We start from the raw sequence: 26,051 nt of genomic DNA, 5'->3' as shown, positions 1-26,051 counted from the left end.
TTAAACCAGTGCAGAGATTATACTCAGTCAACATATTTCATAACTAGGCTGCTGTCATTCTGATCGGCTGCTAAGGGCTGTAGTGTGGACTGGAACTGAAACTTAAATATTTGTGTGCATGTGTATTTGCTGTTTCCCACGTGGATGCAATTCTGTCATGAGAAAGTTATACTGCTGTCATTTTGAGTGTGAAACCTGGGCTTGGAGAATGGTGCTTTTTGCTGAGCTTGTGTAAATCCATGTTCTCATCCCAGAACCTCTTGACTAACATTGGTATAATACCTACCTCAAACCCCTGCCAATGCTTGGCTGCCTTACCTGTTTGTTTTTGAAGAAGGTTATTTTTGCCCCAGCTGATCAAGTGAGCATTTGCAGTCAGTAATTTGAAGAGATTTTCTCATTTCATCCTTGGTAGTGATTTAAACGAACCTGTTCTAGTTTGAACCAAAGTGGAACAGAAACAGGCTTACGATCAGGCATGGTGTCTCAGCAACTGTAGTGTTTTAAGCTGTTACTGCTCTTTTCTTGTGCATGTGGAGTTAAGTCCATATTTCTGTTTGTGACATAGATTACTTTCTTTATATTAGGCACCTTTCAAAAACCAAACAAACCAAAAAAACCCAGAAATTGTACTTATGAAAGAAGTATAGCTGATTTTGAAACCTTTAGGGCATGTTTTAAGTTTTAAAAAAATACCACAGGTAAGGCAGGCTGCAGTGAGGTCCTTGGCATGGAGGTTGCGCTCTTCAGGTAACTGGAGCAAGTGTCAGTTTAAAATAGCTGATCTAGGAACAAGACATGCAAGCAAATGTTTCCAAGACAGGTCAGTGACATCCTTGCAAACGATGCGCCATTTATAGGAGTCAGTTTAGGACTAATGGGGCTTATTAGTTTGGGCTTGATGCTGGAGAAATATAATTATACTGATTCTATTGCTGGTGCGGATCTGTAGCAGTATACTTCTGCTCGAGATAATAATTCCTCTCAGAAAGTGAGGTAACAGTGTGAGGAGAGCTCTGACCTAGAATTTGAAGTGTATGTGTTGTCTGGATAGTCTCATCCCTCCTTTCTCTTCCTACTACCTCATCATAACTGTATATTATGGAACTTTGTGCTTTTTTACTTTTACTCCAGTTTGACCCAACTTCTGAAAATGGGATTTAGTACTTAGATTTCCAAAGTAATGATGAGAAGTGTAAAAAACTATCATCATTTGGATCAATTTCAGTTTTACCTATAGAATTTTGAAGCTTGTGCTACAGTGTACAGTGTTCATACCTACACATTGATTTGAATCACTCCTACATGATCTTGGCTTATCTCAATGAATTTTTATGTTGCTTTAGAAAGAAGACATTTTATAATGCAGGAAAACAATGTAAATTTTGAAATTAGTAACAGTGTAAATTTGGAAATTAGTAAATATTGCACACAAAATAGAAACATTATACTATATTAGATATTTGTTCAGTTGAAGCATTGAATGTAATTTCTTGTGTTAATTATTAAAATTGAATTAATTTGTTACTAAAATTAAATTTCACATAGGCGTGGATAGTCCTGGCCATAATGATTGTAGCTGAATGCTTTTCTTTCTTTTTTTTCTTTAAAGTTTTGGCAGCCTCCATACACTGGTGCTGTCTCTTGAACTCTGAAGTTCTTGTATCTCCAAGAAGTCTTATTTTTGTTATTGGTTGATACTTTTTTTTTGTCCAGCTGATGAATACATTTTTTTAATCTTGATTATACTTTTTCTTGCCCTTAAAACGATATACTTAAGAAAAATTATTTCCATCAAACTTTAGTCAAGAGAATACTTGTAAATCTGGTGAATACCCTTGCTGTTCTTGGTATGGTAACATGGATTAAAACCCCACATTTCATTTCATCTATTTCGTAATGTTTCTGTGTGGTAGCGGTGGATTAGGCTACTTTACTTGTTCTCATGCCATTCACCTCAATTACATTTTTTTCTCTTTTGTTTTTTAATGAAGAACTGAATCAAAACTACTAGGTAAATTAGGATATCCTTTGAAAAATTGAATTTAAAATAATTCATGTTAAATGGTATTTTTGCACAGTAGAAGTTTGATTTTCTAACTATGAAGATTTCCCCCTGCCCTCATTCTAGCTTGTTTTCCTGCTAGGATTTTGTAGACAGCTTAGATTCACTCCCCCCGCCCCTTTCTATTAGTCTCTTTATTCTGATGCAGGCATTGCATAGGCCGGCTTGTGATTTATGTTTGCTTATCAGTAGCTATAACAAGTATTGGGTACTTTTGTTTTTTTTTGAGGAAAAAGTATACGGTTAAATTTTGAAAAAGTAAAGCTAAGGTTTATTGATGTCTCGGTTACATTGTAACAGCCTTTACTATTCAGTATTTTCGACTAACTTATTTTAATTGCAATTGTGGAAGTTAAACTTAAGAAATTGCTACAATTACTGCTTCATTGTTTTGTTTAGATTTTTCTTGTCATGTTGTACCATTAATTTCATTTTGTTGAATTCTGGTTACATAGCCAGCTGAATTTTTCTCAAAAACTGCATATACTGAAGATGTTTGCGCAAGTTGCGTAGGATCAGATTTTCTTCAAAGGAGAAAAATGTCTCTGATAAGTAGTGAGGAAAAAGGAACATATCTGTCCTATAGGTATACTTGTATTTTGCAGTTCTTTAATGGGAGAGACTACATCTAAGAAAGCTTTAACATTTTCTAACCACCTGTTTAGATGTAAAATCTTGATTTATTCACTCTGTAGATTTCTTTTTTAAGGGATGGTCTCTGCTATTTCATAGTTTTGTTTATCCTATAAGCTTGGTGATGATGTTTAATTTAAAAAAAGTACTTTGTCAAAAAAGCAAATAGACTGAGAAAGCAGCTAGATTAATTTTTAACTGGGTAAACCTTAACTTTTTTGAAACAGGAGATCAGCAAAATCTCGAAGCAGAAGTCCATACTCATCAAGGCACTCAAGGTCTCGTAGCAGACACAGATTGTCTAGATCCAGAAGTCGTCATTCAAGTATTTCTCCTAGTACATTGACTCTGAAGAGTAGCCTGGCTGCTGAGCTGAACAAAAACAAAAAAGCAAGAGCTGCTGAGGCAGCCAAAGCCAGTGCAAAAGCTTCCAATACTTCAACGCCTACTAAGGGAAACACTGACACTGCTGTTAGTGCCCCTCAAGTGAACAATGTAAAGGACCTGAAGAAAATAAAAACTGAGCATACACCTTCTCCTACAGGCAGCGCAATTTTGAAAAATGACAAGGCAAAAGCAAAGGTCTCACTTCCTGAAACAAAAGGGGAAAATAATTTAATTGCAGACAAAATTACTAAACAGAAACCTACAGCAGTAAAAGAAAATAAATTAACTGTTGTAAAACAGCCACCAGTCACTGTAAAAGAGAAAAGCAAACCAAGTACACCAAGTGTAGTAACCAAGGAGAAGGACCGAATTGTTGCACTACCGACCTCCACACTGCCACCCTTGCCTTTGCCTCCCACGCTGCCTGAAGATAAAGAAACTGATAGGTGAGTTGTGACATTGATTTGCTTTTTTGGGGTTGTGTGTTCCTTAGTATTATTGTTGTTATGTTCTGTTCTTTTTTAATTGTTATTATTATTTCCTTTGGAAAACAAATACAATCATATTTGCTAGATCAGGCTGACGCATTAGGTAGTTCGTTTTTGCTCTTCAGTGGTTTAACATGGCGATTATTAGTGAACTGAAAGAATTTGATCTTAAAATGAAAATAATTTAACTGGTTCTTGAAAAGAGAAGGATTTAGTCTAGGAGAAATCTTTCAATAAAAAGTAAAAGAGGTGATTTAAAATTGATACATAATAGCTTTGGAACTAATGCAAGGATGCATTCAAGGATTCAAGATTTCAAGTTCAGTATGAACATGTACATACTTCTGGGGAAAAGTTGAATTCAGTAGCAATATGTGAGTGAATATTCTTTAATTAGCTGGGATTTGAGGTAAAGATTCTCTTCCCTTTGGAAGGCAATTGTTTTTATAGCTGTGGGTTATTTCAGTATGGTTTATCTCGCAGATCAGTATTATTTTGAGTGTGTATAACGGAAGTGAGGTTCATGGCTTGTCATTTGTGTTAACTTTTGAAGCATAAAGATTGATCTGTAGTGAAGAAATTCATGTCTGTACTCCAAGTGTCATCTAAGTTTAGACTACATTAAGTCTCTTTGTAGTCCTAACAGAGAATGCGTGCTGTGATTTGTATTGGAAAATTATGCTGTTGGGCTGTAATGTACTATTTTTCTTTTGGTTTTGGTGGTGAAGTTGAGGAAAGTTACTTTTGTTTTTACTCATGGTGTTACATGCCTCTTGTATACAAGAAATCAACTTCTCACAAAAGGTAAAACAAAATTAGCATTGAAGTAATAACTATTTCAAGTGTGATATATCTTTGTAAAAAATCAAACTAGAAAAGAAAAATTCAAAACCTTATGAAGTACTTTATTTGTATTCCATATCTATGGAACTAGCCTGTCTTCTCTTGTTCTTTATGAAGTGTGTAGTGTTTCTTTGGTTAGTAAAAGTAGTTACAACTAGAGGTATAACTGTTTCTCTTGTTTGCTAGTAATTTAATGCTATGTTAAACATTAGGATGCACAGGAGGCCTTGGCAAATAAATACAACCTAACAAGGTATTAGACAGATTTTTTTTTTTTAATAGTGAAAGAGAAATCTTGTTTCTTGCCCTTCAGCACTCTAGCAAATGTCATTCCAGTTATTCAGAATCACATGTGTATGGTGAATGTATGGTTCCATTTAAATTTGACAAAGTCATCCTCTGTAGGTAAACAGGATTTCTGACAGTTATTTGAGAGCAAGACTGCCTCTGTTTTCCTGTATCACTTTTAAAATCAGAACCTCTCATATACTGTACTTTCATTAATATTGAAAGCTTGGGGGCAAAATTGTGAGAGAAATACAAATACATGAACTTCAAAATTAAGAATTTATCTTTACCCTGATAATTACATGTGCTATCCAAAGGTGGTTTATTCTTTGTAGCATGCTAACCATTATATTTGTGGTGAGGGCAGTATGTGCTTCCTTGAGGTGCCTCTTTAAATTCAGGCAGTGGGAGGTTGAGAAGTGGTAGAAGACTTTCAAGTGTTCTGTTTTCCTGGGGAAGCATAGACATATGCAAAACACTGGAATACTTATTTACATAAAGATTGTTAATTGCAATTAATGTAAGAAAGAAAATATGCATTCCCCGTGATGGAAGATAGCAAGATCTTTCCATTTACAGAGGTTCCTGCTTTATCTATGAAACTAAGTAGATCAGAAGTTGCAGAAAAACTCCTGAAAAGGTTCCCAGAGAAGGATGCTGACAGTAGAATCATGCAATGGGGCAAATGCAGCTATCTTGGAAAACATCCTCTCAAAGCATGGCAGAAAGTTTTCTTGATGTAGTGACAAAGTTTGAAATTTAAAGAGAGATACTGTATGAGAGTCCTGTGGGGGAGAAACAGTTATGTCACAGAATCAGAATCACAGAATCAACCAGGTTGGAAGAAACCTCTGGGATCATTGAGTCCAACCATTGCCCTGACACCACCATGTCAACTAGACCATGGCACTAAGTGCCATGTCCAGGCTTTTCTTAAACACCTCCAGAGATGGTGACTCTACCACCTCCCTGGGCAGCCCCTTCCAATGTCTAATAACCCTTTCTGAAAATAAATTCTTCCTAATGTCCAACCTGAACCTCCCCTGGTGAAGCTTGAGGCTGTGTCCTCTTGTCCTATCGCTAGTTGCCCGGGAGAAGAGGCCGACTCCCACTTCACTACAACCTCCCTTCAGGTAGCTGTAGACTGCAATAAGTGTCATTATATAAAGTTTAACAGTCAGATATCAGTAACCCATGGCAGAAAAACATTTAGTTATTTTTAAATCTGATTTTTTTTTTACTTGATTTGCATGCTGATCACATGTTGAATCTGGAGTGTTTCAGCAAATGTATGAGATTGGAATCTGTAAATGAGGTGGTGTGGACTGCCTCATGATGCCCTGCAGTGTTACTGTAACCACAAAGCTCGTTATCTCTGAAGAGCAACATTAGTGACACCTGTATTAGGGTAATCTTCTCTTTTATAACAGAAGTCAATCAGAGTAGGTATTTTACCACTACACTTCTGATGTCTGGCAGCACCTGAGCTCTAAATATTCTTAATAGTTAGGCCATAAGCTTGAGAAGCAGCTTGTGTGGCAGAAGTCGTCTGGCCTGTTAAGGCTTGATGTGTCATCTAACCTCAGCTTTCACCAGGAAGATCTGATTTCATAGTTTCTGGAGAATGTTGGTAATTAGCTGTGCATCTTCCAGAGACCTGTTTGTGAGCCATTTGTAAAACATAAATCACAAGTCCTGCAAATTCTAAGGGCAGAGATTTCAAACGTTGATCCATTGACAGCCTAGAATGTATTTTAAAAAAATAATTCCAGTAGGTTTTCCTTTATGTATGCTAAAATCATTCTACTGTGTTCAACTTACTAGCAAAATCGTATCTTTTTTAACAGTTTGCGAGAGAATCTTCCTGTGAAGTCAGTTAAAGAAGCTGAGAAGAAACTTCGCCATCTGCTTGCAGACTTGCCACTTCCACCTGAGTTGCCTGGAGGAGCTGACTTATCCAAAAGTCCTGAAGAAAAGAAACCAGCAGTTCAGTTACACAGCAAGAGAAGACCAAAGTATGTTTATTAGACTTTTTTTTTAAGCCTATCAAGCAAGTAGAAGTGATAACAGTTTCTTTAAAATATAGTATTTTTAAAATGTTTCTGCTTTTTAATGTCTTTTTTAATATTAATGAGGCTTGAATCAATCTGCATGTTTTATTGCCACTTAATGGTAGTAAGCCAGTTATCTAATAATGTTTCATAAATATTCAGTGTTGAGGTTTTTTTCAAGGTTAAGACAATCTTTAGGTATGTTAGCTGTATTCTTAGAAATGCTTGTTGTTTTCTAGAATATGTGGACCACGACATGGTGAAACGAAAGAAAAAGAAATAGACTGGGGAAAGCGCTGTGTGGATAAATTTGATATCATCGGTATTATTGGTGAAGGCACTTATGGGCAAGTTTACAAAGCCAGAGATAAAGACACAGGTACGTTCAAAAAAGTAAATGTAATCTTACAATTCTAAAGTGAACAGGATACTTTGGTTTTGCTTTTATATTGAGTAAAATCTATGGTATTCTGCCTATTCTCTAATGTCTCTGATAGTCACTAACTGATAGTAGGAAGAGAATCTGCCTCTGAAACACAGCCCTGAAGTGTGGCATGTTGGGTATTTTTCTTGCAGTATAACTGACTTTACAACAGTGACATAATTTTTAAATTTCATGTTAAACTATTGCTCAAATGAGCACACAATCACCACTATGATACTTAAGAGTGTTGTCACTACTTCTGAATAGATAACGCATTGAAATTGATTCTTCATATGTGCTGTATGTTGCTTGATCATTTTATGTTCAATTAGTAGTTCTTTCTGTGACTCCTTGCACTTCTGGCTTACTTGTGCATACTTTGAATGCTGGATAATTTTTTGCTTTAGCAGTAACTGAATCACATAGGATCACGTACCAGCCTCAGTTCCTTCTTTCTGATCTCCAGAAGAATGAGCACTGTAATTATAATTCATTCTTCATTCTTCACCTGTGCCTGTCTCAGATTGCAAACTTCAGTTCTTAAGTTGAACTGTCACAGATTTTTTTTTTTTAAATTTTATTTTTAACTCCTACCTTGGGAACCATTGCAAATCATTGTTAGGAGCTTCTTCCTGCTCTCCTGTGATTCGGTTCTTTGCACATTTAACAACTTAATCCTATTGTAACCATATTGCCTCTTTGGCAAGCTGCAGGTTAGTTATGTGTGGCAGTCATTTCTTAGCCTCCAGTAGAAGTTGTTGCTCTCTGTATTGAATGGGTCCATACAGTTATAGCAACCCTTCCATTAGCTTTGGATTCAAATCCTCTGCGAAGAGTAGCATTGTGGCCTTTGAGATACCTTATAACAAGCTGTGCAATGGGCTTTCAGAGCAAGTGGGTGTTGTGTCAGACTGGGATGTGATCATCTATTGTATTTGTGTCATACACACGGGTGTAGGATAAGTCCTTTTTAGAGCTAACAAAGGTATCGGTGCTGTCAATAAACTTCCCAGATACTGCTATAAACTTCCAAGAACAAGATGGTTGAGCTGACAGTCTTTAGGTATCTTCCATCATGAGTAGATCATGCTCCTGCCATTTTGCAGAATCTAGCTTCGTCCAGCCCAGCCTGCAGTAAAATAACAAGGAAAATTGCTCCTCACTGTAATCATGGCAGTGGCATTTCTTTTTGTAGAAAGTATACTGAGGAATTTAAGAACTCTTTAGTTGTCTGTCTCATATCTTTAACTATGTAGTATTTCTGGCTAGATATATGTGTTCTGACCTGTGGGGATGTAGTAATAAGAAATCCAGAGCAGGCATAGGCCTCTGTTTCTAATCACTCTTATATGGGGGTTTATTGATAGACCTGGTGTGGACAATCAGGACACAGGTGAGTGAAGTATGCAGGAGGAAGAAGACAGGACTTACAGTGGGTAGCTGAAAAGTCTCACAGTTCTGCTTCTCCATGTGATTGTTTCCCAACAATGGTTAATTCTGTTTCCATTCAGCATAGTGCTTGGTGCAAGCATCAAAATGTTAACTGTTTAATCCATTCAGAAATAGTAACAAATGGGAAGGGTTTTGAAAACAAATGAGAAAACTCAATACTAAATCCCATAGTTTGGGTGCTATTCTTAATGGTTTTCATTTAAATTTTCTCTTAGGGGAAATGGTGGCACTAAAGAAAGTACGTCTGGATAATGAAAAGGAAGGGTTTCCAATTACAGCTATTCGGGAGATTAAGATTCTTCGACAGCTTAATCACCAAAGCATTATCAACATGAAGGAAATAGTGACAGATAAGGAAGATGCTTTGGACTTCAAGAAGGACAAAGGTATGTACGCTAACACAGGGGTAGCTCTTTCTGGTCCTGTTCTTAATACAGTAGTCTGCTACACCGGACTTGAAGTAAAGCTTAATTAAAAAATATATGTACAAATCATGATGCTTGAGAAGGGGTTTTAATTTTGATTTAACTACTAGTAGAAGTCCTTTGTTTTACTCAGCTATGCCTTTTGCTCATAGAAACATTATTGCAGATATTTTGTGGGATAAAAAAAGAAATGTATTACTTGATTCCAGTTTTGCCTGAGAGGAACAGATGTTTGACTCCTTGACACTCATGGATTAGGGAGGCCAGCAATAATAGGAAGCTCTGAATTGTGAGCTTTTTTAACCTTTTATTTTCCTTGTAGGATTTTATCGTATTTAGAGTATTGCAGGCTCAATGCTAAAGAGATGTTTTTTATTGTAGGCCTTGGTTTTATTTGAATTGTGCTTCAGTTATTTTTTTCATAATTGGGCATGTGTGTCTTGAAGGCTAAAAGAAGGATATATGGAAAAAATGAAAAGCAAGATTTGTGTGGTGGTGGTGCTTTTCACCAAATAGAAGGCGTGCAGACTTCTCTTCTTTTGGTTCCTTCAGTGTTAAGCCTGGCTTGTTTGAGTTACTGCAACCTCCTTGGTCTAGGGAATCAAGCAGTGGAAATCATGCAGTGTTGTTGCTTGGTGCTTTTGATATTGGAGTGGTCATTTTGTCTTCAGAGGCCATTTCCTTTTAGGTCCAAGTCTTATAAACCTATCATTTTGGGGTATTTTAGTGTCCTATGGGCAATTGGATACATTGTTGGCTGAGGAGGATGTTTGGAGCGTGGTACTTGTGCTTCTTCCCTGCTCTCCCTCCCGGAGTTTCGATGCAGCATGCCCAGCACCAGTGTGGGTCGAAAACACTGTGTGTACTGCATAGCCAGCAGAAACACCAGGTGACATGGTGATGAGTCAGGAGATGGCTGTCAGAATTAAGCAGGAATTAGTTTGTTTTTTTTTCCTAGCATCTTTAGGAAGTGTAATACCTTGAAGGGTATACAGCACTGGCAGGCTTTTTATTGTGTTTAAAATTAGGAAGCATCTAGCAAAAGAGTTTCTCTAGATACATGCAGGCTCACTGGTCAGCACCCACTCTGAACCCTGACAGTCTGCAACGGCCAGTTTAGGCTTTTCATGTGAATCTTGTACTGAGTTTTAATTAGGTCTAACCCCCTTGGCTAATGAGACCACACTGAGCTGTGACTTAATACTTAATGACTCATTAATTAATTTTCTCCCTTTCTGTTTGGTGCCATGTTTAGGATTGAATTGTAAATTTTTTTGGTGTACTTCAAACCGTGTGCCTCATTAATTTCAGATGTATTTTTTTTGTCCAAGTCTGTATTTGTGCTTTTGATATTGCTTTCAATTTAATTTCTCATTCTTATTTAACAGCTCATTAAAACAATTACATTTTCAGAAAATTTGCAAGGGTTGGAGCTTCTCTGGAGATGCTAGAATAAAATTAGTTTCTGATAGTCTCTTGAAAGCGTTACCATGATAATGAGACTGTGCTATTGTGATTTGTCAGTGAAAAGATGGAAGTTGGTTTTTTTTTTCAGGCATTGCATTCTGTATTTCTCTAATGAGTAGTTCATTGTGAGATGGGGATTTATAGCTGAGACATTGTGGCCAAATTCTGGTGTATGCAGGGGATGAATGCAAGCAGGAGGAAGTTTGATCATTTTCACAGTAAACCATTGCAAACACAAAAGCAGGCTGCTTTGCTGAAGAATGAACCGTTATAAAAGTGGTAGTGATGTCTTGGAGCTTAGAGTAGAAGCAAAGTGTTTTGCCCTCTGGTGAACATGCTTACGCTTAACGTACGTTACATGCTTATCTTAGCTTTGAAATACAGCTCTTGCCAAACCCTGCTGATTGATATCCCATTTGTAAGCAGGGAATGAGAACATTTCTGCCAACTCATGTTCCTCTAGTTAATAAGAGTAAAGTTAATTTTGTGTCTAAGGACACCTATCATATCCTGACCTATTACTCGTCCACTTACTCACTTAAGGTTTTTTTTAGTTGGATCTCAGTAGTTTAAAATGCAGCAAAGTTGGTTTTCTGACACCTGTGTAAATATTTGGCACACTTCGTGCAGTACTTGTTTTAAGGATGCTTTTTAAGATAGTAACATTGCCCTGCAAACCAGCAATGGCTTCACTTGTACAACTTTGTCCTGATACTTTGAGCTGTGTTTTTAAGTGACATAATCCTGTGTCTTCCGAACTTTTGAGTATCCGACTTGTCTCAATATTTTCAACAGCTTTTTACTTTTAAAGAAAGTGGAAGAAAGGTGTATCTGTGTTTTATCCTGGCCAGCTTAGGGTGTAAGTTTAATGATAGGAACAGCTTAATAGATAGGATTGGCTTTATTATTTCTAGACCAACCATTAGAAAAAGAAATGTAACACATTGGAGCAATGTCGTACATATGTTGTAAGGATATTTCCATCAGTAGAAATACAGCACATCAGACAGCACAATTTTTTGTATAGGTTGGGCACACACACAGCTGAGTAGGTGATACATGGGTCTGCTATAGTGAAGATGCAAAGTTTTTACTTTTGCGGACTTCATTATATATGAAACATGCTTGATGGTGAAGTTGGAGAATGACATTACTGATTAATAATTGGTAATGTAATATCTTGATTCTGAGGCATGACCCAGCCAGGTAAAACGTATATGTTGGGGGTGGCGAGGAGTATCCATTTTGAATGTTTCTCATGTAGGCTTTTCTCCCCTGTCTATCATTCAGAGGGAGGTAAGTGAACACACAAGCTTGGGGATGAGAACACATGACTCATAGTTTGTATTCTGTCTTGTGTGTGTATCTGCATAACAGCTGACTTAAAAAAAAGTCTGCTGAACATACTGTGAAAGCCTCCTCTGCTTCTCTCAGAACATAAAGCCTCATTTGACTTGATAGCAGTGATGACCTATAGTTCCCATTCATTTTTTTTCCTAAAATCTCAGAACTCTGGTTATTTTTGTTGCAAATGTTTTCTTCTAGCGAGCTAGTGCAGAAGCAATTGTGTCAGTCTTCGACCAACAGTAGTAGAAGGAGCCTGATGCTGTTGGTGCTTACAACCAAGTCTGCTGGCAACTAGACTTCCCTTCACTTTTCCTTTTTGTTTGCTTGATGGTGGTTCGAAGTAATTGGAGTTCATCCTCATGAACTTCATGTCCTTTTGGAGTAGAGTTTGGAGCAGGAGGATTGTACTTTGCAGAAGCTCTTAATCTTCTCTTAGCATTTTCTTTTTGTTGTCTGAGAAAGTTCATGTGACATTCCCTGTGCAACAGTAATTGAAGAAAACAAGATTTAAAACCGAAGTTGAAAACAAAGAGCTATTTCCTAGGTATATTCCAATCTATACACCTCATAAGCTAAGTTAGTTGAACCACTTCATCGGTTATAAAGTGAATCATTGCCCTAAGAAGGCCTTTTGGCCCTTTCAGCTTTTGTCACTTCTGGTTTGTTTTCACAGTGACTCTGTCATTTATATGATTTAGGTGTCTCTTTAATTTGGGCACCTGAGATGGTCCTTCAGTTCTCAGTTGCCCCTTTATCAACTAGAAGCTGTTTGCAGGTGCTCAACAGTCTAGCTGTGGGACTGCCAGGATCTCTTTTTAGTAAACATGAGGAGAGTGCCTGACTTAGCTTTTGTTGCTATGAATGTAAAACCAGTAGGTGTGCTGACTGACGTCTCTTCCTCCTTTTGACTGGAAGAGGCATTTTTAATTGCTAACCCGAGGGAGGATGTAAAACTTTGTATGGGAGACTCTAATAAAAAAGATGTGGTTAACACTGGAGCTTGGGTTTGGTTTTGTTTTGGTTTTTTTTTCCTGTGTGTGGATTATCTGTTTGGATTGTGTATGTTTCTGTAATTCATTTTAAGTTCTAAATTTACTAACTTGAAATTAGTAAATTTTTGACTTGATCCATGTTATCGCAAAATGAGAAAAATCTCTGATTATTAATCAAAGATTTCTGATATTTTTGGTTTACTTTTCCTCTGCTTTAAGTGTTTTGTTCGGTTTCTTATTTCCCTGTAGTAGGTGACGAAACAAGGACAGTATTTATTCCCAGGGCTTTTGTATCCCTTGGCTGATACCCCTATTTCAGAACATGTTTCCATGTACATGGAGTTTGTGTTGGATTTCTTTCAAGAGGAGAGTGCAATTGAACTTGCAATGGGAGAATAACATTGTCATCAAATAAAAACTTAATATTGTATGAAAATGTGTAAAAAAAAAAAAAAAAAAAAAAAAGTTCTGGTTTTATTAGACTAAATTTGTCATAAACAGTAAGTTTTGTGATATCCAAATGAGTATAGCAGTGATGCTTTCTTTAGTCTTAAAGTGATTGAGTGGTGATGCCTTTGGTGTTTTGCAAATTAGAAAATAGATTTGTAAAATGTGAGTAGAAACAAAAGATTAATGTCTGTTTAAGGGACTTTAAGGAATTCAAATGTAAGGAACTTCAAGGAATTGCTGGATAATTTCTTAGTTTTCAAGCTCTGTTTGATACAATTCTGTTTAAAACTGTCTTGGAATATGGTGTATCATGAGTACCATAAGAGAAATGTAAAGGAAATGGAAGAGTAAATATAATCCAGTTATCTTTAATCAATCAAAGGGGAAAAAAATAATCTATGTATTGTATAGAAGAAGCTGAGGAGGCTTATTAGCGAAATGAAAATCTGATGGAGTCTCATTCTGAACAGTGAGTACAGGAGAAAATGTTGAAAAACTGTTCAGCAACTCAGCATTATATCTATACCATGCACTGAATGAGGCAGGGATCCTTTTTTTTAAGCATTTTTGTATTTCAAGATACTATTGTAATGTGTTTATACAAGGATTGAATTAAAATTTACACATACTAAGGTACTTCTGGTCTCCTGGTTCCTCTGATCTGTATCTAATCAGATACTTTGAGAAACCCCAAACAGCTTCCCTATGAAATTACATTTAGAAAATGCTTGCTTTAAAGCTGTCATCTATGTAGGCTTTTCGATCATTCTCCCCTGCTGCTCCGCACCCCCCCCCCCGCCCCAGCCCAGCCCAAAGCATTTGTATCTTACTTTGGGGACAAATCCGTAACTTGATGTCCTGCTTTGTTGGATCTGTGTAATTTGATGACAGAGCCTGCCTGTGTCACAAAAATCTAAAGTATGTTTTGTTAGGGTTTTTGGCCCCTCAGAAAATCCTTTGTTTATTACAGATCATCAGTGCCATGTTTTGTTGAGTTACTCTTTTTGTATGCGTAGCTTTACAGCATTATATCCAGGCCATTTTGTGTTTTGGTTAAGAAAACTGCTACTGTTAGAGCTCTGTGACTTGAAATATGTAAACAGGAGGAGACGCATTAATCCTTCAGTTATTCTAAATGAGTATCTCACTTTCTGACCCTTGTCAATCTTAACTGGCAAAATGGTCAAAAAGATGAATTTTTCTAAGTGCAAACAAAAGGAGTAAGGTGAGGATTGTTTCCATCCGTGTGAGTCTCCCTTATTTATCGTGTACCTCCCTAATAGAATGAGCTGCTATCTCTTATCCCATATTCAGAAGTAGGCAATATTACAGCTGTTCAACTGTTCCAGCTGCTGCTCCGTCAACATGCAGTGACATTAAGGTTTCTTATTATCTCAGTAGATGAAGGAATGGAGATGAGCTGCGTGGTATTAGCAAAGGAAATGAGGTACCCAAGACATAAACCCCCTGTTAGTGCTTTGTGGAAATGGGCTGTAGGCTGCCTCCCACCCCACAGGTACTCACTTATTGGGAAGTGCAGGTCTTTTAACATAACAGCAGTAAGATGAGTAACGTTAAAGTCAAGTAATTCTGGGTTCATTTGAATTGCATGCGCTTTACTATAACACAGCTTTAGGTGTTTTTATGACACTGCTTCAAGAAATGTGGATATTGGGCAAAGCTAGCATGAAACAAAGGGTCATTTTAAAAAGGAACCTCCAAGTTATTGAACATTTTGGCCTCATAAAGGAAAGAATGATTATTTTTTTCTGATATGTTTTCCTTTTTGAGAAGTGGATATTTGTGTGGCATTTGTTTTGATTGAACTAAAGGATACTGTAAACTCAAACTCAGACTGTGCCATAGTAAGCAGGCTTCTGTCTGTGCATAGTTCACTTGAGAAGTCTTCCATGACTGTTGTTTTCTTCCTGTATATCTGTAGCTTCTTGCCCTGTTATGAAGGATCAGATCCCCCAATCTGATGAAAAGCAGTGGAGATTTGAAATGATCAAGTGGAATAACATAACTGTTTTGTTGACCAAAACTGTAGATCCCTGTCGGAAAAGGGCATCACATTTGCTAGAAATAAACTAACAGAAGTTTCACTTCAGTTTGGTTGATACCTTTTTTGCAGCTACAATCACTTCCAAATATCGTTTGAGTAATACTGAAAATCAGGTTTTAATGGTTAAACTGCCAAGGCTAGTAGACGAATTTTAATAGTTTCTGATAACCAATGAAGAATATTCAGCTTTGACAGTTTTTCTCTTTGAAACAAATTAGAACATTGTATAACGTGTAGGTAGTAAATAGGTAGTAACGCACAAGTGTAATGAATCCATGCATTTGCTCTTACTCCGATACGGAAGGAACATTTAGCGTTTATACCTTTTTAGTGTACGTTTCTTAATTAGAGTTGCAGAGAATGTAAGTAATCGGATGTCATCTCCCAGGTACTATGTTTTATTTATGAATTGTCTCCATTGTTGTCAGCTTTCCTTCTTGCATGAGGATACCAGTTGTGATTGCTGGTTATAAATAGTGGTGAAAAATCCCAGGAGCTAGTGGCAGAGCAGGAAATTGCTCAAGGCTTGGAGCCTAGTTTGCATTTAAACAAGAAGATGGAGTTCAGCTGTTCTCACTAAACAGGTCTGCAATCCCACTGACCCTTCCCAGTCTTTCTCCTTGTCATGTAGACACAGAGTATAGCCTGCTGCCATGACAGGGTTAACTTTCCTTTGTGTTCCTGAGCAAGAAGATACCAGGATGTTTTGTATTCAGTTTTGTTGAGCTGACACCCTCTGAAGAGCATATCTAGATTATTACAGAATTACAGAATCAACCAGGTTGGAAGAGACCTCTGGGATCATCGAGTCCAACCGTTGCCCTGACACCACGATGTCAACTAGACCATGACACTAAGTGCATTCTGGCACTGCAGCATTAATATCGGGTGTTTTGTTACAAGGTATTTTAAAATGTCATGGTTCATACTTCAGCAATTGTTGGTGAAGTGGACCTAACAGCAGGTTGCCAGCTGTCTTGTTTTAAAAGACCAAGATTAGGAGTCTCTGTCCTTTTACCATGCTGAACTTGTGAACTGCATTGGTGAACTCAGTTATGCAAATAATAACACAGCAGACTTTTGGTTCTTTATGGCTCTTAATGCTTCCTTAGTTCCTTTTGAAATGGTGGGATCAGGTTGTACCTGCTAGATTTACCTCCTGCTCCATCTCCTCTGTACACAGCAACAGGGGTATTTTATGATCAGTGGTTTGCTTCTTCTGTATAACAGACAGCAGGACAAAAGGACCTAAATTAAAAACAGTGAACTCTGAGTGTCTTATGCAACAGCCTGTGGTTTAGCTGCTCTACACCGATCTTCGTTACAAGTTTAATGCTTACTGTATGAGCAATCGTTTTTCTGTTCGTTAAATAGCAGATGGATTTAGCACTGTTTCTTCCCTTTTCAGCTACTATGCAGGAAAACAAATCAGTTTGTTAGAATTTGGCCGTGTGTGTGTGTACGTTCTGGCAAACTGACTTCTCATTAAAGCTCAGAGACTTCCCTAGCTTCTGAATTGAAACTTCTTATTTATGAACTAGAACTTATAATGAGCTCTTGTTGGTGAGAAGCTATTTGTGCTTTAGAGTGGTGGCTTTGAAATCTCTTTGCAGGAGGCTTTTAAAAATGGAAGGTAGATAGACCCACTTGAATGTTGTTTCTGTATTGCCACCAGTGCTCTGCGGGGGCTGCGCTGTCTTCTCTGCCCCAGAGTTAAGAAGGAAAGGAAGAATTAAGTGCTAAAAAGTAGACCATACTGGGAGTGGTTGTGCTGGAGATTTGTTGTTGCTGCTTCTGAAGCACTCAGCACTTCCCCTCTTTAAAAATACTTACATATACCAAAGAGCCTTGGCTTTAACAGTTTTATTTGTGGAATTACACAGGATAGTGTGAGATAAGACCAGATTCTATTATGCTTAATGTATGTATGGGGCAACTTGGAATATGAACTCCATCTTTGCAGAGCTGCTGTTGCTAGTAGGTTGGTTCTGCTTTCTCATTTTGTCTTGTCTTATAGGTAATTTTAGACTGAGAAAGGCAGGATTATTTCTGACCCATTTAAATAAAATGGATAGAAATTGAGAGCCATAGGGAGAGCACATGTCCATCTAGATGAAAGTGCCGTGTAGTAGCATTATATTCGTTTTCACAAACATTTGACTAATATAATTGTTTACATGGAAAAGCAATTTTATGAAAACATTTTACTGCACTGTATTTCATTGCTGATATTGGACATGAGGTACAGCTATAAATATTGTGGAAAATATAAACAGTTGTGTGAAAAATACTTCCAGCTTTCAAAAGCAGGGAGCAGCAATGCTTTGGACTGCTGTTAAATCACTTTCTCTCTCTCTGTTTCTCCTTCCCTTTCCCTTTCTTTTCCTAGGTGCATTTTACCTGGTATTTGAATATATGGACCATGACTTGATGGGACTGCTGGAATCTGGTTTGGTTCATTTTAATGAAAATCATATTAAATCTTTTATGAGACAGCTGATGGAGGGCTTGGCCTATTGCCATAAGAAGAACTTTTTGCACAGAGATATCAAATGTTCAAATATTCTACTAAATAATAGGTATGAATATTACTGAAATTATGTAAGAAAATTCTATGTTAATAACATCTTTAAATCTTTTTCTTAATCTTCATAGTTCATCTGCTTTAAGTCATTAGCAAAACTTTTTTTTAGATTGCCTAATTTCTTTAAATTCAATTGTAAAATACTAATCTGGTAATGATCTGAACGCTGAATCCTGCAATTGTTTGTTAAACTTGTCTGTGTTAAAACAGCAGGATTAAAACTTGAATCTTTTAGGTCAGAGTATAGGAGAAAATTATCTGAGTTCAAATACATTAAAACAGAATTTTAGGACATAAGTGTTTGACGTGTATTCTTTTTGTCATCTCATTTCAAGATGAAGTGTGGCTAAGCTGGTTCTTTGTGACATGATTCTGAGGTCCTCATCTTCATCAGTCAGTATAATGCTTTCAAAGAATATTCAATCAGGCATGTTCAAACGTGCTTTGGCTTGCAGTTATAGCCATAATCAAATGGGGAGAAGAATTTGTTTCCTACTTCTTTAACCACTTGTAATTACAAATCATATTAGTAAACATGCTTTTGTTCAGCGTGCGACAGCAGCAAATAAAAAGCCTGTGTGAAGATAGCGGATAACTTCAGTACAGAACTGTTGTTCATCAAATTCAGCAGTACTAAAACCAGGGAGCAACTGTAAGAGTGAGGTTTATAACAGCAAAAAAAAGAATATCTTTACAGAGCAGATAGTCAGCTTCTAGGATTTGTTGTCACAGGAGGTTTTCCAGGTAGTGTCAGCAGATTCAAAAAGATGAGACACATTCATGGACAGGATCATTAACACCTGCTGAAGGGAATAGACAGGAATACCTGTTTTAGCATCCTTAACACAGTGATTGTGAGTGATGGTTAAGTATGAGGAAGATGAGCCCCGAAGTGAGCAGGTTCACGTGTTCTCCCTAAAAAATCTACTGCTGCTGTTGGAGACGAATTACTGGGCAAAATGGACCAAGGGTCTCTTTTGGTAGGGCCCTAGTTTTGTCCCATCTTTCTCCAAATTAAGCTTTCCTTTTTTTTTTTTTTTTTTTTTTTTTTTTTTTTTTTTTTTTTTTTTTTTTTTTCTTATAATGAGCTAACATTAGACTATTTTCAGCCTGGATCTCACCACAGTCTTGCCAGATTATGATACAGACTCTTAAACAGATGTACACATGACTCCACATCGCTCACTGTGCCCACACACTTGATCTTGCTGGCCTGCTCTTCTCCAGTGGTGGTGCTGTCCCTGTGCACCTTTGGGAGCTCAAGCTGAGGTGTAACTTGACAGTGGAGAAGAGAGCATTATGGTAGAGGTGGAGATTTCTGCTGTACTGTGCTCTCTCCAGTCCAGAATACAGAGGTGTTTTCCCCTAGGATATTTCTTGAGCATCCTTAGATGTTTCCACTGGAAGAAGAAAAAGTTGATAGTTGATCTGAATAATTTTAAGCCAATGTTTCTAAAATCCCATTACCAGTTACAGCCTGAAGCCAAACACATGGATTATATACCTTTTCAATCCTCAATTTAAATATCTTTGCTCAAAAATTCATCCATCTTCCACAAATACGCTCTCTGAGGAATAAGCATGTAAATTTGAGGGGACATTTCTTTGTTTATGGGGGTTCTGCAAGTGTTACAGCAATTCCAAGCCCACATCTGAGGGGAAAAATGGAATGGAAACTATAACTTGTTTATTTTATTATCACAAAATGGTCATTCTTACACACATCAACAAGCCTTGCGCTAATTCGATAATATAAAGTTTATTTGAAGGTGATATTTGCATGTGTTTGAAAGTGACGGGAGTTTTAAAAGCTTGTAAGTACAGAAAAACAAAAATCCCATCTAACATTCCAACATTCATTTCATGTATTAGAGAAGCTTGCAGATAGCTTTCTGTTTAAATCATCCAGGCTTTGCAGATGGTGAGGGCTTCTGGTCATTGAGCAGTGCCTTTTAGCTGTGGAAACTGCCAGGCAAGAGCTCTGTATCTTCTACTCTTCCCCTCATATACGGGAAAACTCCAGAAGGGGTTAGGACTTGTGTCATTCAGCAAGTTGGCTGCTGGTAAAAATAGAAGCCCTTATCTGGTCGGTCACCCTGATTTAAAGGCTGTATTTAAACTTTACAAGAGCAGAACAGGACTTTGACATCTTCCTAGAAGGAAGTATGACTGCTGATAGTTGTTTGTTGTTCAAATGCTTGTGCCAGCAGTAAGACATGAGAAAATAGCAGTTTCCTCCCTCAGTTTTTTCCTGCAGTTACTGATGTGCGTATTTTATACACCTACATTTTTACTAACATCCAGTGATGTAAATGCCATTTGATGAGCATTCCTAATTTTGCTTACTTGTCTTTACTATTCAGCAAGTTAGTGTGTTTACTGAAGAGATGCATAGTTTGTAAGGCATTGCCTCCTCATTAATGTGGTTTGGTGAAGATCAGTTGCACTTGTCTCAAAAATCTCAAACTTCACCTGATTTTGGGGGAGGAAATCTAACAGGATTATCCACTAAATAATTCTTTGCTTTTTCCACCAGAGGGCAGATAAAGCTTGCAGATTTTGGGCTTGCTCGGCTGTACAACTCTGAAGAAAGGTAAGATATCATTATACTGTGAAAAAGCATTTAGAAGTTTAATCTTTTTGTATAACTCTTAAGTATTACGAGGACCAGAAGACTCTTGTTTAGGAGATGTTATTGTACTGTAATACAAGTAATTGCTTAGGAAATGGAAAGAAGTGCATGTTGTCTTACGCTGCATAAAACAACAAAACTCTCTTTGTGCAAGTGTATTGCTTTTCCAAGTGTTGTGGATAAATAACTGTAGAGAGTGGCCATGTGTTGATTGGAAATGAAGAGCCGCAGTCCTAAGTAGGTTGCATCAATACATAGGTTGTTACTATTAGTTTCTGGTCCTGTAAACCTAAAGGGGATAGGTTTACTCTTTCTGTTGGTATACCTAGGGAAAGTTTATTTAGAGAAAGCAAAATTTTTTTTCTGACACAAATTAGCATGCAGTTTCTTTTGGAAAATCATTACTTTTGTGTAACCTTACGTTTGAAGAGGTTCATTGTATTCTTTAGGCAGTCAGTGCTGTTAAATCTGCTGGAAACAGAGATACAAGTTTAAATAAAAGTTATTGTGAAACTTCTTGCGACTTGTGCTTCTGTTGTTCTTGGCTTCCTTATCCTTGTACTCCAGGAAACAGGTGCACAGTTTTTATGATTGAGAACTTCAGTATTTATGTTGTAATGTCATGTGTTTGTCATGTGGAACTGGATTTTCAAAATTCAGGCTCAATGTTCATTACACTAGTAGGTACATTGGGTGGTTGGATACAGAGAATACAAGCGACATGAGAGTACTTTGATTTCTGTGTGCCTGATTTGGGAAACAACATCCATAATGTTAGCTTTAGGAGTTTATTTTTGTCTCATAGAGCACTGAGCTTGTTGTTGAACCTGATAGCATTAGTTTCACTGTCTTCTGAGCTATTTTTTCAGGAACATATGCTTAAGTACAGTTATGAAAACTGTTTAGGGTAGTAGCAGGGTAAGATAATCTTAAGCAGCTGCTGGGTAATTAATTCTTGTTTTGGATGTACTTATAATAAAAGGGATTGATGCCATCCTACCGTCTTATTTTAACGTGCACCAAACTGACCTATTTTTTTTCTCTGGTTTACCATGGGCTTTTTTAATGTCTGCTTTTAAATTAATTTAAGTTTTGCTTGTAAAAATAACTGTTCAATAAGTAAGAACTGAATGACTGAAAGTTCAGTGTCTTTATAGTGCAAATAACAGATTTTACTATATATCAAACAGCAACGTTATTACGCCATTATGCATAAATGAAACCAAGATTAAAATGTAATTATGCTAGCTAATAGAATTGCCAGTTGAACTTGGGAGGATAATTAAAATCTCATTAGTAGATCTTTGACAATCCTTTCGGCTGTGTGATTGTTATTTGTATTTTCAGTCTGTCCTTTGATAACCTTGTTCAGACGGTTGCATTTGCTTTTGAACAGTTGCAGCTTTGCAGGACTACAGTTAGGAAATGGGAGTGGAAGATTGTACTACTCCTAAACGGCACCACATAAGTAAAGTCCTCAAAGTGTCACTTTTTCAGAAATGCGATCATAGTAAAATGATAGTCCTCTCTTTTTCCTCCCCCCAACAGCCGACCATATACCAACAAAGTTATTACATTATGGTATCGGCCTCCTGAACTTCTGCTTGGAGAAGAAAGATACACACCAGCTATTGATGTCTGGAGCTGTGGGTAAGAGTTTGGTACAGAAGTGCAGCAAGCATTAAAAACAAGCCAAAAAAAAATCTTAAATGCTTCTATCAATCTATATTGAAAGCCATAATCATGGAATTGTGTAAAACTCTTTTACAGCTGCATCCTGGGTGAACTTTTTACAAAAAAGCCAATATTTCAAGCAAATCAAGAACTTGCTCAACTGGAACTTATAAGGTAACTTGCAAGCACCACCAAATATTAGGTGCCTCATAAACTGTCAGGTTTCTTTTGTTAGTGTTAAAATTGGTGATAACGCACTGCAAACATTTACAAGTACTCAGTTATCACCCTGAGTGAGATGTTAGAGGTTTTGAGGGGCAAGTGGCTTTTGCTCGAACATGGAGAAGGGTTTTTTGTGAGTGTTCTGTGGTCTTAGCAATGTATAGTTGAATAGTAAAGGGCTTTTTTGTAGAGCAGCTGGAGTTGCCTGTTACTGAAGTTGTAAAGAGAGAGCAGTCAAAATGCTTGTTATTTTTTAAGATGATGTTACAGCTTCCTTGTAGCAAATCAAAACGCAAACGCTGACAATAATAAGGACAAGTGGGATTTGGGAGGAGTAGGTACTTGGCATGCTACTGGCCTTGAGTTCTTGTTTCAAGCCTTCCACATACACACCTGGGCTTTATTGTTTTTGTGGGAATATTTCTGTTCCCTTACAAACTGCCAGACATGTTATGGAGGTAAAAATTCTGTTTCTTTCCTTATCTCAATAAATCATAGAATGATATGTATATAACTCAGTGGAACCAGAGCATCTTTTTTTTTCCCTTTATTCAGCAAGCAAAAATTGCTCTTGATTCTGATATCATAATTGACCTCGTGAGGAGAGGTCCTCTTCCTAGAAACAAGGGGAAAAGAGGGTGAGTCCAACAGAACTTATAGAACCTGAACAGTAAATGGTCAACACTATTTTAAAAACTAAATGAATAAAAAATATTACAAAGTTATATATTGAGATATTTTTCAAAACAGATTAAACAGTAGCATGTTTCTGTGTAATGTGTTATTAGCTGGCCTGGAAGAATGAAGTTTTTAGGAGGTGCGAAGCATATCAGTGGTCATTCTCAGCGTAAGGAGAACTAAACTCGTGAGTTGGGAAATTTTTGCTTTTGAGCACTAGATGGCATTGAAGCACATCACAGTGCAGTCGTGAAGTTTTTTCTCTTTGTGTTGTACCTCTGGTACAGCAAACTAAAATTTTGCGATTTCCTTCTCCTGCTGGAAGCTCCTGTTTGTAGCTCATTTTTCCTCTTCACTGATGCTATGCATTTTTGGCTGTTTAAATGTAATTTATCGATTTTATCAACATCTCTTACCACCATCATGTTACAGTCAAAAATTCTACATTATCCTTTCGAACTTTAATGTTCAAAGATAGTGCTGAAGTAAATTCTAATAGGAAAAGATAGGTTGATTATTTTTCTTTTCCCTCCTGAAAGTTACGTATCCCAACCAGTGTAAATTCAGATTGGTTTCCGTAGCATTTGGGGCATAACTAATAGATCATTAGGTCTCTTACACTAACTGTTTAATAAATGGGAGGGGTAAACAAGGGAAATGTATTTGCAAACTGTCCTTTTATAACTGCCTGCATCAGAGTTTGAGACCTTGCATGTACGGTAAAATGCCTCTTTAATTCTTCTGCTCAGAAGTGTGGTGTTGGTCAGCCTGTGCTTAGCCGTCCTCGGACAAAATGGGTGGGGGTGGAGGTGGAGGAATAAGACTATGAGCAACTCCATTGGTGGAGATAGATGAGGCTTGAGACATAAACTCAGAACTGAAGTAAAAAATATACAGATTTTCTAGTTGTTTGATCTTGCTTCTGCCCTTAGGCCTTACTGAGATTTTCCCCCCTCTTATGTCTTCAGCATCAACTAAATTCGCAGTGAAAAGTGCTTTTTCAGCCATTTGGTGTAGCTTTCTTCACTGACATTGGGAGCTAAGGATATAAAAGTTAATTCGCACTCTAAACCTGAGCTATCCAGTTCTCCAAGTCAAATACCCGGAGGACTGTCCACACGTGGTTAAGTTTTTCAAAACATTTGTGTGGAGGGTGCCTGGGGTGGGGTAAGGCGGAAACAGTGGACTTCTTAAAGTAAGTTTAGTCTGTGCAGAGTGATTACCTTTTGCAGACAATTCACCATTGTTTAATGGTGTTGGGCATTGGACAGTAGAGAAATTTTGGCTAAAGGAACCTGAACATTAAAAATTATTTTTGTATTCACTGTATATGCAAGAATAAAGTGACAGCTGTGCTTACTTGTGGTTTTGGATCTCATACCGTTTTTTTTTTGCTTTCTTTTTGGTGCAGCCGAATTTGTGGGAGTCCTTGCCCAGCAGTGTGGCCTGATGTTATAAAATTAGCTTATTTCAACACAATGAAACCAAAGAAGCAGTATCGTCGAAAACTGAGAGAAGAGTTTGCTTTGTAAGGATGAAGAATTAGTTTAGTCAACTGTAATAGCATTAAGTTTTCCTGGAGACTTTATGAACTTCACTGCTTTCTGGAGAATGTATATAGATTAAGTGTAAAGAAAAATGGCTTTAGGTTCTTATCCTTCCCATGGTACCCACAGAGCTTGTGTTAACCCTTATTTAATAGGACCTTCAAGACGAGGGAAGGCAGCCCTAAAATTTCACCCACCTGTCAGCTTTCAGCTAAGGAAACATTTGTTTTCCATGATCGGTACACCTGCTTGTTGTCCCTGTCCAAAAACCAGCTCAGAGTACTTAATTGTTTTTTATTAGGACAACTGGCTACAGTTAAATATGTAGTCTGGTTAACGTTAGTCTTCTGGGTCATAAATTCATTCAACACAGAGGAGTTATCCGAACCATGTATTTTAAAGTACTACCATTGGACTAGTTTTGTGCAAATATCACACGTGAAAGTTATGGAAAACAGCTGTAAGCTTATTTTTGAAGGGTTTGTTCCTCTCCTTCAGTTACTGTGGGTTTCAGGAGAGATGTATCGTCCTCTTCGTACTAATGAGACATATCTTTAAAGCAATAGCATTATTGTCCATGGACCTATCAAAACTGCAACTCCCCGGGTGCTAAATTCCAAAGTGTAAAGTAACAATATAGTCTTGGCTTTAAAAGGTGGGGGTTTTTTGTAAGGTCAATGTTTCAAGCAGTTAAACCACACAAAGCAAAGCAAGCTTGTGTTATATGCTTGCGCAGGTAATAAAAGGTGATGTTTTATCTCTGCCTCTTGCTACCAAGCTCAAGTTGTGAGTGAGCTTTGTTAGGATGTAAGTTATCTGAGGACTTAATGATCACTTATTTTGGAAGGGGATGTGTTTATTAAAATTTTGCACACAAGTGTGTGATTCAAAATAAAAATGTGATGCTTTTCTCCATTCTGCTCTTTTGTAGCATCCCACCAGCTGCATTAGATTTATTCGATTATATGCTTGCTCTGGATCCCAGCAAGCGCTGCACAGCTGAACAAGCTCTTCAGTGCGAGTTTCTGCGAGATGTGGAACCATCTAAAATGCCTCCTCCAGAGTAAGTAATTTCCTTTGGTAATGGTCCTTACCTCTACGAAATGGGAACGTGCACCGATTTCATTAAGCTCATTGTGTTTTAGTTCAAGTAGATGGTGGCAGAACAAAAATGTTGATACGTACATACAGTTGTGATTCTGCACTAAAATCGTTGTGCAGCTGAGTGACGCTTACACATTGATAGCAGTCGTTGTGAGGATCTGAGAACTGTTTCATTTATTATTCCTAGAACTAGTTACTGAGTTAGTACCTTTAAAAAAAACACTCTTCTATTG

General features: G+C 37.3%; 1 protein-coding gene across 4 annotated transcripts in view; it reads left to right on the top strand.

Moving 5' to 3' along the window:
* CDK13 (cyclin dependent kinase 13) overlaps positions 1-26,051 on the top strand; it is a 45,806-nt gene that overhangs the window by 8,522 nt on the left and 11,233 nt on the right. For all 4 annotated transcript variants that reach the window (XM_068405411.1, XM_068405410.1, XM_068405408.1 and 1 more), the window contains exons 2-11: positions 2,926-3,531; positions 6,552-6,719; positions 6,995-7,134; positions 8,847-9,017; positions 17,767-17,956; positions 20,498-20,554; positions 22,142-22,243; positions 22,364-22,441; positions 24,579-24,695; positions 25,646-25,777. In XM_068405411.1, coding sequence (XP_068261512.1) covers positions 2,926-3,531; positions 6,552-6,719; positions 6,995-7,134; positions 8,847-9,017; positions 17,767-17,956; positions 20,498-20,554; positions 22,142-22,243; positions 22,364-22,441; positions 24,579-24,695; positions 25,646-25,777 — 1,761 coding nt within the window. The remainder of the gene's footprint in view (positions 1-2,925; positions 3,532-6,551; positions 6,720-6,994; positions 7,135-8,846; positions 9,018-17,766; positions 17,957-20,497; positions 20,555-22,141; positions 22,244-22,363; positions 22,442-24,578; positions 24,696-25,645; positions 25,778-26,051) is intronic.

This window comes from Nyctibius grandis, chromosome 7, assembly GCF_013368605.1.
Source record: "Nyctibius grandis isolate bNycGra1 chromosome 7, bNycGra1.pri, whole genome shotgun sequence".
In the NCBI taxonomy this organism is placed as follows: Eukaryota; Metazoa; Chordata; class Aves; order Nyctibiiformes; family Nyctibiidae; genus Nyctibius; species Nyctibius grandis.
This window is presented reverse-complemented; position numbering and strand designations above follow the sequence as displayed.